We start from the raw sequence: 20,446 nt of genomic DNA on the forward strand, positions 1-20,446 counted from the left end.
GTTTTGTATCTTTTGCAGTTTTTGTGTGTTTTTTACAGTTGTTCCATATAATAAAGAGTTACAACAATCAATTCGAGAAATAACAAGTGAGCGGACAGCATGGTTGCAAGTATCTTTATCATTATAACAGCGAATGCATCCTATATTATGAAGATGATAATTTAAAGAGTGAGAGACAGCAGATATTTGAGATGACATAGACATGGTTGAATCAAAAAGAACTCCAAGGTTGCGTACAGAATCAGATGGTTTGATAATTGTTCCACATACGTTAAGAGTTGGTTCATATATATATTTCAAATTATGTGCAGAGCTAGCAACAAAGAATTCGGTTTTATCTTCATTCAGTTTAAGGGAAGGGGTATGAAAGTTTGGACAGTATTTATTGTGGGACATTAGAGCACATCAGACATATCGAATTGCATTCTGAATACTGAAGAATGTCCTTCTGATATCAAATAATTTTGATTTTTGAAATTTGCAATGTATGCACCTCTTAGTTAACCATTGGTTGATTTTAAAGTGTGTACAACCCTTACTCTTTCAGGAACAAAATCTTAAGTGTGAGCACCTCTTAGTAATCCATTGGTTGATTTTAAAGTGTTCACAACCCATGTGCAAATGCACATCAGAACTTAATAGGACTAGTAATGCACATCAGAACTTTAAAAGGACTAGTAAATCCAGCTGGATGGATGTTGCAGAATAAGGACTGCTTTAAAAGACAAATTGTGTCTAAATGCTGCAATCAACTACATGCATAAGCCAAAAAATTAAGGTACCAGTTATGTTCACCCCTGTATATCCTATATAAAGAGAAATGTGTCAAAATTAAAACAAACAGTCAATACCTGTACTCTTTAGCTCTGATTTAAGACCTCATTTGTTGAAAATTAAAAATGGTGGTCTAAAACCTAATAAAGAAATGAAATCAAAAGTTGCACTTTCGTGTTCTAATCAATGAAAGCACGACGCTAATTTTAACGTGTTAATCAATGGAAGCATGGTGCTAGTTCTCTTGTTCGCGAGCGCTTTGTGTATAAATCAATAGGCATGCAATGTAGCAAACTGCAACTTTTAAATTGGCATCTTCCTTGGGTTTTTGGATCGTCATATCTTTATTTCTTGAACAATTTCAACAAATGAGGTCTTAAATTCGAGCTAAAAGATGCAGCTATTGGCTGCTGGTTCCAATTATGACATATCTGTCTTTGTTTAGGATATGCAAGGGGTGAACATAACTGGTACCTTAATTCTGTAGTGTGGGTTTAGTCCAAAATGGGATAGTGTAAGTCAAGTCGTCCAAGTATTAATTCTTGGTTGTTTGCTCAGTTTGTTCATGTGGGCAGTGTTTGCAGCTATAGGTATCAAAAGTCACAACCATTTGCATGATGTGATTTGCAGTAAGTTGATTTACTCCAATGTTAAAGGATGTGGAGTACTATCTATCATCTCAGTGATACAACATTCACTTGATTCAGATAATATTTCTGGATATTGTGATTCTTAGACATCAGTGAGCAATTATGTGAGCAGTTTTACATCAAACCCAAAGTGGCCAAATTGTTTCATATTTCCCTATCATCAGGGGCATAATTATGCAGACAATATTTTGATTTAATTGATCATTTTGTGGTGTGGCATTTTAAAGATGCCAGAATTAAGGCCAACGTCTACTGAATTAAAGTAAATTCATGTAGAATCCTTTTGATTTAACTGATGTTTTCAGAAATTATGTTCATAATTGATACATGGTCGTAGTGTCTTGAGCTCGCCACCAAAAAAAGGTGGCTGACGTTACATTTTGCCAAAGTCGACTCAAAACAAATGATGATATCTCTGTCAAGCAAGAAGGTATTGTCATGCTTGCACTTTCAACCCTGTAAAAAGAAATACTTGAACCTTTTAAATACTGGCACTGTGCTTCATAGAATTCAGAATGAGCAGGGTGGCGGTGGTGGGGGATGTGGTGGTGGGGGATGTGGTACACACAAACTCTATGGGATTGGTATTTTTAGTGCGTAATCTGCTTCTGTAAAGGCTGTAAATTGGATTTGGACTCTATTTAGCATCTAAAACACTCATGGCCTTACAGCTAAATAATTCTACTAATTGTTTTTAATAATTTATGATTGGTTTAGTCTAGAAAATACAAACTTTTCCATACAAAACTACCCGTTGTCATATTAAACACTGTAGTAAGTAATGCAGATGTCTTCAAAATCTAAAAGTTACTGTAAAATTTTAATTACTTATCCTATCATAGTCAAAGTATAGATTTTCTGAAGGGAAATTTGACGAGGAATCTAAATATGGACAATTTTTTTCTGTATGGGTTAGGGGGAAAATGTTTAGGTTCAAAATATGTTGAATTGTAAAAATATCTAACATACTTTGGGACACCTTATATTCCTAGATTACCAAACAGCAGCTGTGATTTTGGTTTCTTCCAAAGTCAGTTGGCTCTCCATATCCTCTAACCAAATGAATGTTGTTTACTTCCAGTTTATTACTGTAAGTTGGTAATAAGCAATGCATTGAGTGACCCATTTTTATTAAAATCTTTTTATTCCACCCTGTATACTTGCAGGTCACCCTGTATAATGAGTTGAAATGTATATATTTAAATTGCTTATGCCTTCAGCTTTCCAAAAATGTATACTTTTGCTAGTTTAGGGTTGATGATTGTCGAGATAATCTAATTAGAAACCCGGTTGGTGTAAAAATTCATAATATTTGTCATGTAACGCTAAGGGTGGCGAGTTCAGGACACACGGCCATATGTAAATGTGTTATGTTGTGACTTACTGGCATGTTGGTGAAATTTGTTTCAGGTGCAAATTTTGTGTATGATTACACTTTAGCTATTACACTGTATTATGGTGGTGTAATTGTCATTTTCAGTCAAGATGTCAATTAAGGGGCCGGGATGTTAGTGTCAGATCCCCCCTTTCGATTGTTCGCCCTAGTGCAATGAGCCTTGGTGCAATCTTTGATTGCATTGCGCCTTGATTAGTAATCGATCGCTTATCGATGTATCGGGGCTTCGTGATGCCTAGATTTCAGTATCGATGCCGGGAGGTCAAAAGAGTTTTTAACCTTCAAAAAAGCTTCATTCTAATCATTAGAGTAAGTTATGGTGACATTAAAGGTTATGTTATGGAACCAGAAGCGTGTATTCTCAAGATTTCCTGGTCGTTGCTGAGTGAGTTAGTATGATTTAGGAAGGTTTGAACTCTTGAAGTTTGTCATGAAATAGAAAAGCTTAAAAACCTTCACCAATGTGGTATTAGAAACTACACTCATTTCCATTGTGGTATACCAGGGTGTTTCCATAACCTGACCACCTTTTCTGACTACCTTTTCTGACTACCTTTTCTGACCAGCTTTTACAGTGAGCCCTGTGATATTTGATTCTTACACTATAGACCACAATGGCCTTATCCCAATGCCATAATCTAATAACATTAACTAAACAATCATAGTGCAAAATTTGACCTCAAGTTGCAGAGTATGAGGTTTATTTTGTACCCCAATTTTCAAAGGTCATTCAATGAATGTACAAATGTATTGGAGTTAAAGAACTGTGCACTAATAGGTGAGAATGTTTTGGATCCTAGTGTTTTACACCATAATCATAGACAGTCATGCTGGGTGATAATTAGCAAGCTTTTCTCTGGGACTTGTTAATAGATAAACAACATTTTTAAGGGTAGGCCTACATGGTTGTTATTTCTTTCTCACTTTAGATTATTTATTTGTACCTTTTGCTTGTCGAGTATCCTTTGATTTTGTTTTGTTTAATACAGTTTTGTTTGTATATTTAATGTCTTGGATGCACCATCGGATCGAAAGTGCCACTGATGTAAAAGCAATTTCCAAATAAAAACTTGAAACTTAAAAACTACAACACTTTCATGGTAAATGAAATTATTTAAAACAAATAAAATAAAATTTTGGAGTAAATGTATTTTTATCATTGACTTTGTAGTTATAGTTGTAGTTATAGTTGTAATCACATTTTTATAATCATTTATAATTGTAGTTGGATTATAGTTGCATTTATAGTTGCAGTTAGAATTGTAGCTGGATTCAGAGTTATAATTAGAGAGTTATAGTTGAGTCTAGAGTTATAGTTGAGTTTATAGTTACTTTATAGTAGTTGTAGGTTTAGAGTTAGGGTTGAATATTTCACTTATGCTACATATGATCACAGAAGTAAGAAATCTTTCATGATGATCAGGTATTAAACCTAGTAAATTCAAAACCTAGGTCTGTAGATTGAAATCTTCTTAGACTATACTCCAACATCAGATACTCTTTTTTTCTGGAAGACCTGGGTAAATTACTTGAGGGCACAACAAAGGGGAATTAGTTTTATGGCCATATTAAATGTTTTCACTGTGGGAGACTATTAGCATGATTAGTAGTTGTGAAAACCATAGATGTGAAAACAGACCCTGGAAATAAATTCCAGGATCTGTAGTGCTGTGACTTGGTATAGATCTGATCTATACTGCTAAAATAGTCATGATAGTGGGGTGGGTGTAACCAGGCCTGTCGGAAGCAAATTAAAAGTGGTACGGCCCACTTTGGGGGTCTGGGGGTGAAACCCCCAGCGGGGTTTGAAGGGGCAGAGCCCCTCATGGGGGTTCAAGGGGCGAAGCCCCCTGGAAGCCCCAGCACTTTTGAAAATGAAAAGTACAATTTCAACGGTAAGTTAATTGGACTAAACTTCAAAACTAGGACATTCAAAATAAAATGAACAACCATAAAACATGTTACCAATTTGCAGTACACATGATACTAAATTAAGTAAGTCGCACCTCAAAAAAATAAAATAAAATGTAAAATCAGCCATTCAAAAATCACCGGTTATAAAGTTATCATATTTATACAATTGATCCGATTTGTTCAACGGCGGACCCCGGACTGCTTCTCCCCCCCGTGCTTAAAAAATATCGTAAAATGTACAAAATGAGCACGAAGCGGGGGATCGCGCCTTACTTATGCATGACGCAGGGGTGTCTGAGGGGATGTAAGAAGTAAGAAACTTTTGCAAAATGAAGACCTATTGAAGCGATTTGGTGGACCATTCTGTCACTATTAGTGTGTAAAATTTTAGTTTGATAAAATTCTCTTTAAAAGGGACGGCCAGCCTCAATGCAGAAGAGGTCTTGTAAATAGTTTGGGTCACCGTGAAAGGCATTTTTTAGGATCACGCTTACATCAATGTTACATGACAGTTCACCAAACCATCAATGGTGAGAACATGCACACTGAAACAGCAAAAACCATTAACTCCTATAACTCCTGTCAACTCTTTAATTCATAAATTGTTCTGTATTTTTGTCTTTACTGCTTTTTACCCATGCTTATTATTAAAATCAAGAAATACACTGCAGTTGTTAGTTAATTAAGCTATGTAAACTCAACTTACATGCACATTTTATTTTAAAATGATTTTATATTATTTCAATGTATAGTTTACTATAAAGTAGATAGTGGCAAGCACATGACAAAGGACTGATCATTCACTACAATCTTCACTTTTAAACTGTATTTTTTGAATGTGTTGATTAGTCCGAAACTCCTGCAAAGCTATGGACATGGCATCTTACCTACTCCATTCTGTAATAGTCTGCATTGTGTGTTTTCTCAGTCTTCAATCATTTTGTTGAATGTAATTTTATGAATCAAATAAAAAAGATAGAAAGTGGCCTCACTTTAGTTATGTGTCATTTTACAGTATTTATAATTTATAAAGTAAGACAATAATTTATTTATTTTCTATAAGTGCATGTCAAAATATGGGATATATTGTTCAATATTATAGCTAGCCCCTAAAACTTTATTTTCCATCAGATTTTTCCCGTTGAAAAGACAAAACTGATGTTAAAGATAGCAATAATATCATCAATAACATTTTGAGTCAATTTTATCCATAAAACGATACAGGATAGGATAGATAATTACTTTGACTTCAATGTGGTCCATATAATGAAGATTTTGATTCTACAACATTATTAGATCTGTTATCAACATATCAATTATGCACTCACAGGCAACCAAACATCATGCTATGCTCAGTAATCCACTGATAGTGATATGACCTCGTTCCAGTGATCATTCCTGGCTAATTACTAATTGTTGACCATGTCCTTTTTTTGATATGCTGATTGCTGAACAAGTTTGTGTTTAAATGTGTAGGCCTAACCTATGATAATTTTTTAAGTCATAATTAATTCAAACATAACTTTGGCAATACTCAATCGTTTTCGTTCGTTGAAACGGCAAAACATACTTTCTTTTCCTTGCAAATCTAATTAGCAGACATCAAAAACATTTCCACCACAAGAAGTAAAAAAAATTATTCATACCAATAGAAGAAGGCTATAATCTTAGCTAATCTTTAGTGTACACAAATCCCATCTCAGAAATAGGTACCAGCCCTATGGGCTGGCGAAAAAGCTGAAAATGTGTGAAATGAGGGGCCACGAAGCCTTTCGTTTCCCTATTGTTTTAGGCAGGAGCGAAAATTGCCACTTGTTTATGCACTACACAAAAGGGTGTCTGAGGGGATGCTCCTCCTCAGATTTTTGTTTGGAAATTGTGCAAAATGAAGACCTACTTGAAGCGATTTGGTGGACCATTTTGTCACTATTAGTATGTACAATTTTAGTTTGAAAAAGCCGAAAATTTGTGAAATGACTGGCCATGAAGCTTTTGGTTTCCCTATTGTTGTAGCTTGTTGTAGGCCTATAAATTATTGTTTTATACATGGGTGCTCCCCTCTCAGAAGTTGGAAATTTTGCAAAATGAAGACCTAATGGAAGCGATTTGGTGGACCATTTTGGCACTATAGGCCTATTAGTAGGCCCTATGTAAAATTTTAGTTTGAAAAAGCCGAAAATTTGTGATTGACGGCGCTGCCCGTCCATGGTCCATATAGCCTTTCATGGACAAGTTTTGTCGCCTAGTGACTTTGGTGACAAAATGTGGCCCTGCATATCGGCGGGCCCAAGCAGCAATTTTCACATGCTTTTTGTACGATGACCCGCCTTCAGGCAATGCCTAACATACTTGCATGCCTATATTATCATGATCGGGCCTACTGCCGATCGCCCCGATTTTCCGGTTTTGGGGCAAAGGACCTACTCAATTACGCGTGCAATTTAACTTTTTCTCTCTTTTCTCTCTCTTTTTCTCCTTTTTTAAAGCTTTTTTCTTAAGTTCTCTTCATTTCCTCTTTTTTGTTGGAGGAGGGCCCGCCCCTAAACCGCTACTGCTGTAAAGTTAGTCGACCAATACGGGGTCCAGTGTGTTGGAATGGGCAGGTCCCCTTGCCTAGGGAAATTTTGCATTTCTGAACTCAATTGCAAGCGATTTGGTGCATACTTCTTTCTTTCTTTCTCTCTTTCTTTCTTCTCTCTCTCTCTCTCCCTTTCTTTTTTATTTCTTTTAGGCTGAAAAGTGGTACGGCCATGGCTGTACTGGCCGTAGCGGTTCCGACGGACCTGGGTGTAACAATGCGGTACTTAAAAACAATTGTGCCATTTAGTACCATTTATCATAACATAATTAGTGCAAATTGCACTCTATTAGTTTATTAGTGTTCAGTGGTGTAGTTCAGAGGTTGTGGTGTCCAGGGGCCAATGATATATAATGGTGCCCTTTTTTCCATCAGGCCCCCCCCTTACAAGTGTTTGTGAACGGTCCCTAAATAGTTTATTTGCGAGCATAGCAAGCATGACATTTTGCACACATTTCTGTACTGCCCGGGGTACTGCCCCCTCTTTTAAAGTGCCAAATCCACACAGCTCATAATTAGTGCACAGTCCAAAATGAGGGGTGTTTGGGTGATAAGCGAAAAGTATAACCACTGACAGGCCTGTACATAGAACCCTACAAATTGTTATTGTCTCATCAAGTCCTTAAAATGAAAAAGTTTTGAATTTGATATATGACACATTTTGAAAAATGCACTTGAGCAATAAAAACGAATGCCTTTAATTTCTTAATATGGTACTTATAATTACAAAACCTGGTCTTGTTACGTTCAGAAAATTATTTTTGTAACTTAATCATTTGTTTTGAGATGATAAAACTGAACTATTAATCAATTTTTTAGTTTTTGCCATTTTTGCCGGCAAAAACTGTTTTTGCCAAACGGCACACACATCCAATTTCCCTGACTTCATTCGAACGAGTGCTCCCTAGTGTTACCCTCAGCACTTCCCTGTCTGATGGACAATTAAGGGTATACAATGTATTGTTGGTCGAAGCAGCAGAAAACAAAGTAGTTCACAGCACCTTGCAAATGGTAGTGAGCTTTAGCAAAATTGCATTGCTTAATAAGCCCAATCGGCATTGGAAGTTTGCAATGCATTGTGGGACACATTTTGCAGTTTTGGGACACTTTGTCCTTTGACCTATCGGGAAAATTCAGAAAAATTGGGGTTTTGAGCGTACAAAATATAACTTAAAACGTGTTACTAGAATAAAAACAAACCCAAAAGTTTGATTTAATTGTATAAATTAATTATTTTATTATTTATAATGATAACATTATTACAATAATAAATTAATGATTACAGCAATTTTCCAGATATGTCAGAGGTCAAAGTGTCCCAAAAACCTGAAAGTTATGGCGATTGGGCTTATTCATAGCGAGCGTGTAGAATAATTCAAATATCACAGATATACTTTGGTAGGTCTTGTGGTTCTTGAGTTATGTTGTAGAGAGGGCTGAAACAACAACACTTTTGTAAAATGTACATAACTCATAAACAATAAATTAAGCAAGTTTTCCAAAGTATATGATTTGTATAATGAACTTCTGCAAAACACCAAAGTGTTATTTTTCAATAATATATTGATTCAGATAAATGAAAATCTGCTTCGACCAACAATATCTCGTATACCCTTAAGGGGGTACTACACCCCTGGCCAATTTTGTGCCTATTTTTGCATTTTTCTCAAATTATAGCGCATTGGTGACAGGTAAGATATGTATAATATAGGGGCAAAGACTACAACTACTGCACTGAAAATTCAGCAACTCAAGGCAAGCAGTTATTGATTTATTGATCAAATATTGGTTTTCCCTCATTTTGACTGTAACTCCACAACTGTTGCCTGTGCTGAAATAAAATTTCCAGTGCAGTAGTTGTAGTCCTTGCCCCTATAATATACATATCTTACTTGTCACCAATGCGCTGTAATTTTTGAGAAAACTGCAAAAATAGGCACAAAATTGGGTAGGGGTGTAGTACCCCCTTAAACCCATATTCACATTCATGCTGCACCCTTGATATATCAGGGCATGTTTGACCATAGGCCTGAATGTGACCTTGTGAAGTGGTAATTGTGTTTACTCTATTGATTATTGACCCAGCCCCTGAAATGATAACTGTCTCCTCTGATAACTGCCCTGTGAAAAACCATGGAAGTATGGAAAAACAAAACAAATTTCACTTGATAATTTCAATTTTATGTCACTTAACATCCAGAATGGTACAACATTATTGTGCAAAGTGTAGAGATAATAACAATGAAGCAAACATCAAAATAATGTCAAATAAGATTGTCAAAAAAGATGGTCAGAAAAGGTGGTCAGAAAAGGTAGTCAGAAAAGGTGGTCAGGTTATGGAAATTCCCGGTATACCACATGTTACAGAAATTTTGAACAATGTTTTTAATCCTAACACCTAGACTGCTGGAGTAATTCAATTCAATATAGAGGCCGACTTTTTGGATAATTTATAGGCTACCGTGTCAAGTAGAAAACACCATGAAAACATTGGACCACCCATCTCTAACATGAGGTTCATCTTGACGAAACCAATCTGCTATTACTGACCTGACAGTTTCGGTCACTTCAAATCAAATTGGCGGTCACTTCAAATCATCCCCAAGTCAACGAGGTTCAGGAATGTCCTCTCATTGTTAATTGTTGGATAACTCACCACTTGAACAGGATTAAGCCAAAGCAAACAAAGACTAAAGCTATTTACTATTAGTTTAAATTCAAGGCATGGTCGAATACTTTGCCTCTAAATGGTCGAACTTATTTATGGAACAAAGATGGTAACAGTATTTGTCCACTCTGTAAGAATGGGACTGAGGATCTAAAGCACTTCTTGTTTGTTTGTAAATCACTTCAAAGTATTAGAGCCGCCGAATATCAAAGTCTTGAAAATGATTTGAAAATTAATTGTTTAGATGCTTTATGGTACTTGTTTATATCTAGTGATTTAAGACATGCTTCTTATTAGGCTTATCTAACACCTTTTTTCTTGACATAGGTGGTATTGATATTGATTGTGCTCTGAATATTTTTGACTTTGTATGTAAATCATTCCTAAAAAGGCGTGGCAACTTCGTAATGAACTCACAAATTAAGTTTTAAGATAGCCATGCAAGTAATTTAATTTTTTATATGTACATTGTACATTTTGCGTAATTGCTGTGTTTTGTATTGGAGTAAATTTGTTGTTCCACAAGTCACAATCACACTTTATTTCTCAGCCATATTTGATTGCCTGTGCTCTGGTATGTTTGTTATATGCGCGCCCTCCACCTACGATGTAGGTTCCCGCTTTTGCCATTGCACCGCCTCCTACTCGTGATCATGTAAATGGAATTGTGACTAGTGGATCGATAATATTGTACTCATTAACATTTTGTCATGTTTTATTTTTGTTGATTTATTGTGTTTTCATGTTTTACTTTGTAATTGTGTGAACGCACCGTCGGGTAGACGTGTGCCGCTGATATAAAAGCGTATGTTCTAATAATAAAATAAAATAAAATAAAATAAAAATAAGCTTATTATCCTCTTCAACAATAGGATTAAACATTTGTATTTGACTGGACTGAAATGAGACACTTGTAGGACAATTATTAGGTGCATTATGAATACAAGCTTTGTGCACATTTTGGAGTGTAACTCGAAATACAATTTGCCGACTTTACGAGCGGTTTGAGATGGATGGTCACATTTTCTCAAATAATTTGCAATGTATTATAAATGCCAAAGTACATCTGAAGTCACTAAATGGTTCAAAAGTGCTTTTAAGTTACATACATGTGCTGTCAACACTACCAATAAGCCAGACTCAAAATGTGAGCTATTCAATGGTGATATTGCACTGCACATGATATGTCCCTCATCGCAAGTATCATACATTTTGGTCATTTCGCAATTTCATGACACATGCATTTTTTGTATATGTGTCATGATCTGGTCCATGGGGGCCAAAGGCGGCAAATTTGAAACTGAGATAAAGGTAAAAAGTATGGAGTAAAAAACAATAAAATACATAAGAAAATAGACATCAAAAATAGAACCAAGTATGCTAGACCTTTGGTGTTTTCAGTAAATGATAGCCTATTGTATGTATAATGTAATACAGTAACTCAATTTTCAAAAATGCCTCCTTTGGCCCCCATGGACCAGATCGTGTCACATATGACAAGTAAAAATACTGCAGAATCTTTTTCAGTGCACACATTTTTAGTAGTTCATCATTTGAAATACAAATATAAATCAAATGATGATCATGTGACTCTCATATGTCAATCATGTGTCTGACATTTGCAAATCATGTGACTTACTTTTGCTAAACATGGGATCTTCCATTCCTGGGGGAGGTGATACCACCTAACCATCTCCGCTGTCTCCTGTGCATGGTGTGACATCATACTCCAAACCTTGATTTCTGTACTTCTTCAATGTCTAATAAAATACAACAAATCAAATTAATATTATATCAAAATGAATACATTGACATTTGCTGGTAGAGAAGAATGGCACTTGCTTACCTCTTTAAGCATAAACATGGAAGTGGGATTCTGATTGGCTAAACCAACTCTCTCACAATCATAGCACCAGACCACTAATTTGATTGGCTGATGACATGTTGGTCAGCCCATTATGTTTCTCATTAATAGAGTGCTTGTATCGATCAGACCAAGAGAGTGTCATTCTTTCCTGAACATATGAAAAACTGGATATATCATTTATCTCACCAAATAACATTTCAAAAAGAATTGAAATATTTCAACAAAATAAAGAAATATATCCCTTACACCTAACTCAAGAGCAATTGTACTACTGCAATCAATTTTTCCACCTTGTTCCACCTTGGTGGGATAATTCTGAATTGACACTTAATTTGGGTGTACTTTGTCTTGGTCCAATCTCTATCATGGAAAGTTTGCTATAGCTTTCTAAATATATGATTGTTTGTTCTAGATTTGGGTTTTAGCGTTTCATATTTGAAAGAACTAATGTTTAATTGCAACATTTCGAAACACAAACCAAAACTGGGTGCTATGATGTACAAGATTGGGCTACGAGTATGCATTTTACCAAGTTAGCAATAGGTAATTGCTTCATTTTGCATATGCATGACTTTCTTTATTATACTCAAAATCGGATTTTATTATACATGTTATAAGGAAGTTGTTTACGTGCATTAGGCTCCTTCACAGCCGGTTTCTGTCGTGTATGTTTGCGAGTGAGCACAAGCAGACTGGGTTGCCAGGGACTACAAGACAAAATACCTGTTTCTGACTATAACTATTAGCAATGTCTGTATTTGGCACCATACTGATAATGGTTAATTGGAAATCTGAAAACAAACACTTATTTTGTAAACAGATGATACTCTGTGATTATTTATGGATGGAAACTTAGGAAATTGCTGTTAATGGAATAGGGATAATTGATATATTAAACATAAATTTTGTTTTGTCGACGATAAAAATCCATTCACAAATAAGGTTTTTAGGGATCATTTGACATTAATGCAGGCGTCACTCTGCAGCCTGGACCCACCCTCCTCAGGTCATCACCTTTCTTCACCTGAGCCAATTATTTGTAACGTCAGGATTTCACCATCACTTCACATACTTTACAAAAAGCAAAGGCAAAGCATCACTCTTATCAGCAAATGTGTTAGTCCAGGCTTCACCCTTTGAAATATTTCCATAGGTGAGGCTTCACTTTTGTGAACCAACTATCATTGGGGATTTATAGGAAGCATGGCGACAGATAGTGGATATGATGTCACATCACCAGAAAACACAAATTACTAGTCAAAGCTTCACACCTTTCATGATTTGTAATAGGTAAAGCTTCACCCAATGAAGAACAAAGAACGTCAGGACTTCACTACAACAACAAATAGGTCAGGGTCAGGCTTAGGCATCTAATAGGTGTCTATATTTGGTGACCTCTGAGGAGGGTGGGTCCAGGATGCAGAGTGATGCTTGCATAAATATTTTGAACAATTGCTCTATGAAAAATGATATAAATGCACCCCTGCTGATCCAGGCTACTGATAAGCTGTCAACAAGTGACCACTAATTCAACAATTATAATGAGCAATTATCTGACCAGACAGGAACCAAGCTGGGTATAAGGTGTCCAGGCACCTGCACTGTTAACTAGGGTTAGTTTATACCATCACTAATTGATGTTGGGAGTGACACTAGTGGGGGGGGGGTTAAATACCAGTAATTGGGGTAGATAGTTGCTTTGGTTTTATAAATTTTGGTAGAGCAACTGGGCAGTTAGTAGTAACAATTATAATCAACACATTCAGAAAATAAAGATTGAATTGAGCCAGGGAACCCCTGGGATTGAGTAATCAGTCTTTTTGAATATAATTGTTAAAAGTCATCTGAGCCTGAGGTGGAATAAGTATATATTGTTGGATTCTCAGAATGTTCAAAGTCATGTCATAAAACGTAATCACAAAGTCGTCTGAATATAGATTGTTGGATTGATGCGAAACTCGGTGGATGTGATTTCCATTGATCCCTTTGTTTGACAAGTATAAATTAAGTATAAATTAAATGTCGACCTATTTAACACACATTTTTCAATTTAGCTTATAGTATGTCATTGGTGGTATTCGTGGTAACAACATTTCCAACCCGGTTAGTTGTGCATGTGCTACACACAAAAAATTACTAGCATTCCAAGTAATTGTCAATGTAAAATTATGAAACATGAATTTCATCCATGGTGTTGTCTTTTTAAAGACATTTCTTGTTTATTATTATATTTGATTTGCAAGAAATTATAGGCATAGATCCCAGGGGGATGGGGGATTTATACATTTATTCTACTTTTACACCATATTTCATCAGTTTAGCATCAGAATACCAAAAATTTTAATGCGCAATTGTACCATAAACATATTCTGTCGCCAAAAGGTGCTGGATTGACTATACTTCAAGAATTTTTTCTAACTCCATCCCCCACCCCCCGATGTCAAAAAGAAATCTATGCCACTGCAAGAAATTGCTGAATTCTACTTGATCATGCACTTCCAAAAACATCTTGTTATTAATAATCACCACAGCAACCAAGTAATAGACTTCTTGTGAGAACAGTACTTTGTATATATAAAAAAAACATCCCAAATTAAGATAGACATCACATATAATATCAATGCTGCAACCATTTAGTATACACATGTGACACCCACATGACATACATGTGACGATCACATGACACACACTTACCTCTACCCATTTATCAGCTTCCAATAAGAGCTTCCAATGATGTAGTGCAATTGAAGCTATACACTTTGCCTTTCTTCACCTGCACCTGTATACCATACTCCTTACCACCGTCTTTTACCGGTGATGAGATTTCACAACTACTTTGTAGCGGGATGTCGATTTGTGGTTTTCCATATTCTTTCTTTGGCAGATAACACAACAGCCGTGCATTTGTTGCAGCGCAAAAGTACACTTTTGGTTTGAATAGTTTGTTGAGTGTAGATTTGGCATCGTAGAAGTATAATTTTCCTTTGTGATTGCAGGTGTTGTTTTCTGATTCGATGAAATTGACAAAATTTTGCCAATAACTGTCATCTTTGTTTTTCTTCTTAGTTTTTGTTTTCCAAACTGCAGAAATTGAAAATAAAATGGAAAGAGATTAAACAACAGAAACAAGAAGAACAACAACAACAACTAGGAACAATTTCTAGGGTGAAATTTTGTGTAGAAACTGAATCTGACATAAAAAATGCATAATTATCAACTTGAAAATTTTCACCATAGCACTTTACAGGCATATTTCTTACCAAATCCTTAAATTTGAGCAAAAATTTGCTGTTAAAAAATAAGTCCTTCAAAATGGAGATACTTAGGGCTAAACAAAAAACATGTTGCTCTAGAGAAAGATATTGGTAAGAACATGTTCTTTGTTTAGCCTTACAACTCCCAGTTTTAAAGGACTTATCTTTTTAACAAAATCCATTACTTTTTTCACGCCCCAAAAATTCTTAGGGGTGGCGTAGCATATTGCAAGTTATTTTCTTTTCTGTAAATCTAGCTTACTTTTTTATATCACCATTTAGCTATTGCAATACTGAGCAAAAAGACACTTAAAACATCCCTATAGCTCATACCATTGTGGAGATATGGCCTGTTCAAATCGAAAATGAGGCGAATATTATACTTTTTTCCAAATCAATTGTCACCCAAACCTTTCAGTTTCTATCCCTGCTACGAAAATAAAGAAATATATGGATCCCATTCAATGTTTTAAATATCACAATTGTACCCTTGTTACACAATTAGCATAGAAAATTAGGCATTATTTGATAGTGTTCATGTTCATACACTCACAGGAAATTAGCAAGTCAAAATTTTTGTCACCCCAAAACTGCAATTTTCGCCAAAATCATACAAAAATTGATTTTTTTTCTCAAAAATATAAAAATAGGGAGTTTTAAGTGCCAAAATCTGAAACTAGATAATATTTTACCCTTGGAAACATATAAACAATCAAGAATTTCACCACTTAATACTTTTTTCACACATTTGTCCGCCAAATATAAGTCATAACTCCGTCTTACCAATTTTCTATCATTTTTAAATAAGGTATTTCACCCTTTTCCATCTGAAATCATCTACATGGTCAATGGCTGGAAATCTCGCCAATCTCGTTGCTAACTAGCACATATTTTTGCGTCAAGCCCGATGCAAAATGCAACAAGCCGAGGTGCGCTTCACCCTGATAGTGTATCTCGTGTGGAGCCTCACAACAAAACATGATAGAAAACATGGCCGGCCGGGAATTTCATACGGCTTAACAAACAATTATTCCTTTTTTGTATGGAAAATATTGCTTGGATTTTCGTAAAACATGCGCGGAAGTTGTATCTTGATTGCGAATACCAGCTGCATGAATTGCAGGATTCAAGATGATCACATTTGAAAACATGGGTTGTTTGATTGCTGTCTATACTGCCACTTTTGATACAAAATGGCGATTTAAAACGTTCATGTTTTCAATTTTTCGTTAAAGCTAACAGATTCATTATAGAAAATAAAGGTAACGTAAGATTTTGGTCTTATCGTGTAGGCCTGCAGCTCTTTTTGCTCTGGGAGCCGGTTTTTCATTTTTTTAAATTTCCGTCAAAAAACAAAAATATACACCAGTATTGCCTAAATTAGGCTGAAACTGTCAAATTTTAACCATTTTTATTAAATATTTCTAAAAGATGGTCAAAATTAAAAAAAATAAAACAACAGATCCTAGACTTTCATACCTAGTTTTTGAAATCAATAAGATTTTTTTTACTGAAAAAATAATTAGTTATGGTTTATGTAAATTTTTTGGGTCAAAATCACGGTTTTTGATGATTTTCTCCATAGAGCATTTTTTAAATTAATCTGACATCATCACTAGATTCGTAAGGTAATTGCCATTCGTAATATACAATTTAGATCAGCAATTTAGAAGTTAAAAGGCTAAAATGTTTTCCATAATTCAATGGTTCAGACCAACCCAAAATAAGTAGCTTTTTAATTCGGTAGCTGAATGTTGCCTACAAATACAATTAGACATCATGACAGTATTGCAAAACACTGCCATTCATGCCAATGCCCATATTGGTACATAAAGAAGGCCCATACATTCGCTATCAAATCATATGTCAATGAAAGTTGCGAATTCACATACATACCTGCCATGCAAAACTGAATACGGCTTAATTGTTGAAAAATATGTACTGAAATTGACGACGGTCTGCTCATTGAAAGAAAAATCAGATTCGAGGAAGATAGTCCGGCTGCCATGGGTATGACGTTGTTTTGGTGTCCATAGTTTTGTTTTTGATGGATATTGCTTCTCAAGACCACCAACTTCAAAAATAAGTTAACTGGAACTCTGTCAGCATTGAGCATATGGCAGGTCAAAGTTCACACACAGAGGTCAAAATTGAAATTGCTCAAATGCTGCTGAAAAGGTCAACGGTCACCATTTGTTTTAAACAAAAATATACACCATTGTGTGCAATTTTTAGCTTAATAGAGTGACAAAATTGCTTTTTTCACATGTTTTTTTCAATATTTCGAAAGAAACAAATTTTTAAAAAACCTTCCCTATGAATGTCTCTTCTCCATGAAAAGCTAACTGAATTTTTATTTCCTCTGAACAGATTTTTTAAAATTTGTCATAAAAAAATTGGGGTAAAAAAGTGAATTTTTTGTGATTTAAAAAAAAAATCAGTCATCACCATGGGATTCCTTGACTCATTTCCTTTCCAAATTTTGTATATACTTTGGACATAGGGGAAGACCAGGGCTAAAATGGACCAACAAATTTGTGTCCAGCCCAAACAGGATTACATTAAGGCATGACAAAACTTAAGGTTTATAATCTTACCTTACTAACAAATGACATTAATAAAGTTGATCAAAAACACAGACTTTGAATTAAATGGTGTGAACTTGAAAAAAGTCCGTTCTGCTTTGCCCCAGGTTTTTTGAGCTGGGGAAAAGTGAAACGTGGAGGGCGCCATACAGAAATACATTCCCTTCAGGTGTGTCTTCATTGTCAACACCATTAGGGCCTACCTCCTGATACATCAGTATACTATGGCCGGATATATTTGTATTACATAGTTCTGTTTCTGGCGTTCCACATAATTTGCCCCATCCACGTTGGACTATTGTCCACTTTGCCCCGGTCCGCTTTGCCTTGACCAAGTGAGATTTCTCCCAACATGCATCACTATCATGTACGCTAATGTATGCTACCTCTGTTACCATGCATAGAGTAGACTTAAGGCCATCTATCATTATTATGACTATCAAAGTAATTCAGCAAAAGCAAAGTGCTTTGACAGATAATAATATTTTTATAAATTATCGGATTAAACATAACAGACATTTTCTGTAAAAAGCACACATAGCTGACTCACTCGAACGCCACTTATCACAAACAATGCTGGATACTAGCCGTGCTCTAAATACATGAGCTTGGAGATTGACGACAGCATATGCAAAAGTTAATGGGTGTGTTTTGTTTTGCCCCGTGGTCCACTTTGCCCTGGTCTCCCCTACAATTCAGAAATAATGACAAATTGTCATTTGATATCATATTTTTAAAATGAAAAATTGGCAAAAAACGTCAACAGTACTGACAAATTGAAGCCCCATTCAAATCAGTTCCAACAGGTGCTGTGTATGTGTTTGTATGTGTTTAATGTGCATTCACATACACACTTAGCTGTCGGTACGAAGAAATCGTTGCTCCAAAAATGATTGCAAATTACACATAAGTAGGGGCCTACCGGTAATCATTTTTCACCACAAAATATAATATTAAAACACAGGCGAGCAATGTATGAATACCGGTATATGGAGAGGTCAAACAGGTTGTAAATTATTGTCAATATTAATATTTTGCAATATTTATAATGAAAACACTGAACTTTGACTGAAGACACCCTATGGCACCTGCTACAACTTGAGAACAAACTCCTCAAACATTCGAAATTTGCAGTTACTAGTACAACTGCATTCAAATACATGTAGCTGTAGCTAATTTATAAGCTTTTATATACTGACAGTATATAAATTACAGATTACATGTAAATATGTCTTATTTTGTCTTAAATACTCAGCTTTGAACTGAACCACTAGCAGGTTATGTTTATAGCACATATCTATATGACAAAGCCCCGGGGGGTCACTCGCATACCAAAGTGGTACGCATGCTCGTCCCCAAAAATGTCGAAAAAGGGTTGATTTTTGGCCTTGTGGCGGCGTCAACGTTTTTAGAAAAAAGGGTGCTTTTCAAGTAAATTTTCGATGTTTAAGGTATATTTTTGCGACTTCAGTGGGTTTATTTTACAATTTACGCCATTTAGGGGTCCATTTTAGTTTCTTACGCCGGATTACGCCATTTTTTAGGGGTAAGATTTACAAAGCCTTACCCCAATAGGGGGTGAAATTTTTCCACACTGATTACGGTACGCCATTTAGGGTCCATTTTTGAGGGGCTGGGACGAGCATGCATACCACTTTGGTATGCGAGTGAAGCCAAAACTGAAAACCTTTTTTTCATAGCACTTTCCGTAGCAAAGTTACATCTTGTCAAAGATTGACTTTCATCAAAAAAGATTCAGCTAGCAAAATTCCCCAAAACAGCATTTCGGGGGTGTTTCTAGATCTTAGTCTCATTATGATAGCAGGTTTTTTTTAATGGAACTGCTATCAAAATCCCTCTAAAATTCCATGTGCGATTGGCTTATCACCATAAAAAATCATATATTTGGGTCAAGTGAAGTATACAAAACATATTTATGTAGGTTTCCTTGACCAGCCTGTTCTTTTAAATTTCTATGTAATATATGTATTGAGTTCTAGGCGAATTTGGTTGACTAGCAAATGTGTTAACTAAGGTCTGCCTGGCAGAAAATTTCATGTAAATTATTAAGGTCGTCTTGTTACTTTCAACTGTTGATTATTAGCATTGAAAAATGGAAAATTGAAGGTTGAAAATGACTTGCGTGCTACACGTTTACCACAATTGCTAAGCATTTAATGGATCATGCGTGAGTTTAACGGTACATGCATTTAACGTTCCCATGCCTAGTACCAATCTGCCAGATTTTGATCCTTTGACTTCGAATGATTGAATGACCGGTCGGTCCCCGGTTAAAGCCTTAATGTACGATCTTTTTTAATTTTTAGATGTATCTTTTTTTCTTCTAAAATGATAATATGCAATCATTATGAAAGTTCCCAATACATTTGGACGCTTGAAAAACATTGGGAATTTGCAAAGAAACAACATCATAAACTTCACCTCTATCACTCAAACATCTCGCACTATTTGGATTAGGACAGCGAAAAGCGGCCTCAGAGTTAGTCTCCTACGCTGCCAGTTTGGTCACGCTCCCTCCACATGTGGAGGGAGCGTAACCAAGTTAGTTTTGTAGGAGACTACGGTTTGCGATCGTGGCCGACATAAAGTCATAATCTAAAAAATTATGACTTTATGTCGGACCAACAGAAAATCGTCCCGCTTTTACTACAAATAGGGACGAATTTGACAGTTTGCTGATAGATTTAAGTTAGAACATGTGTAAGTATTACAAATATGCCAAAAAATCGGTTTTGAAAA

General features: G+C 35.6%; 1 protein-coding gene across 1 annotated transcript in view; it reads right to left on the bottom strand.

Moving 5' to 3' along the window:
- Nucleotides 1-14,554: 14,554 nt before the first annotated feature.
- The window catches only part of LOC140168802 (uncharacterized), a 31,215-nt gene continuing 25,323 nt past the window's right edge, over nt 14,555-20,446 (bottom strand). The window contains exon 3 of the mRNA XM_072192211.1: nt 14,555-14,928. Within this exon, the coding sequence (XP_072048312.1) occupies nt 14,555-14,928 (374 nt within the window). The remainder of the gene's footprint in view (nt 14,929-20,446) is intronic.

Source organism: Amphiura filiformis, chromosome 13 (genome assembly GCF_039555335.1).
Source record: "Amphiura filiformis chromosome 13, Afil_fr2py, whole genome shotgun sequence".
In the NCBI taxonomy this organism is placed as follows: Eukaryota; Metazoa; Echinodermata; class Ophiuroidea; order Amphilepidida; family Amphiuridae; genus Amphiura; species Amphiura filiformis.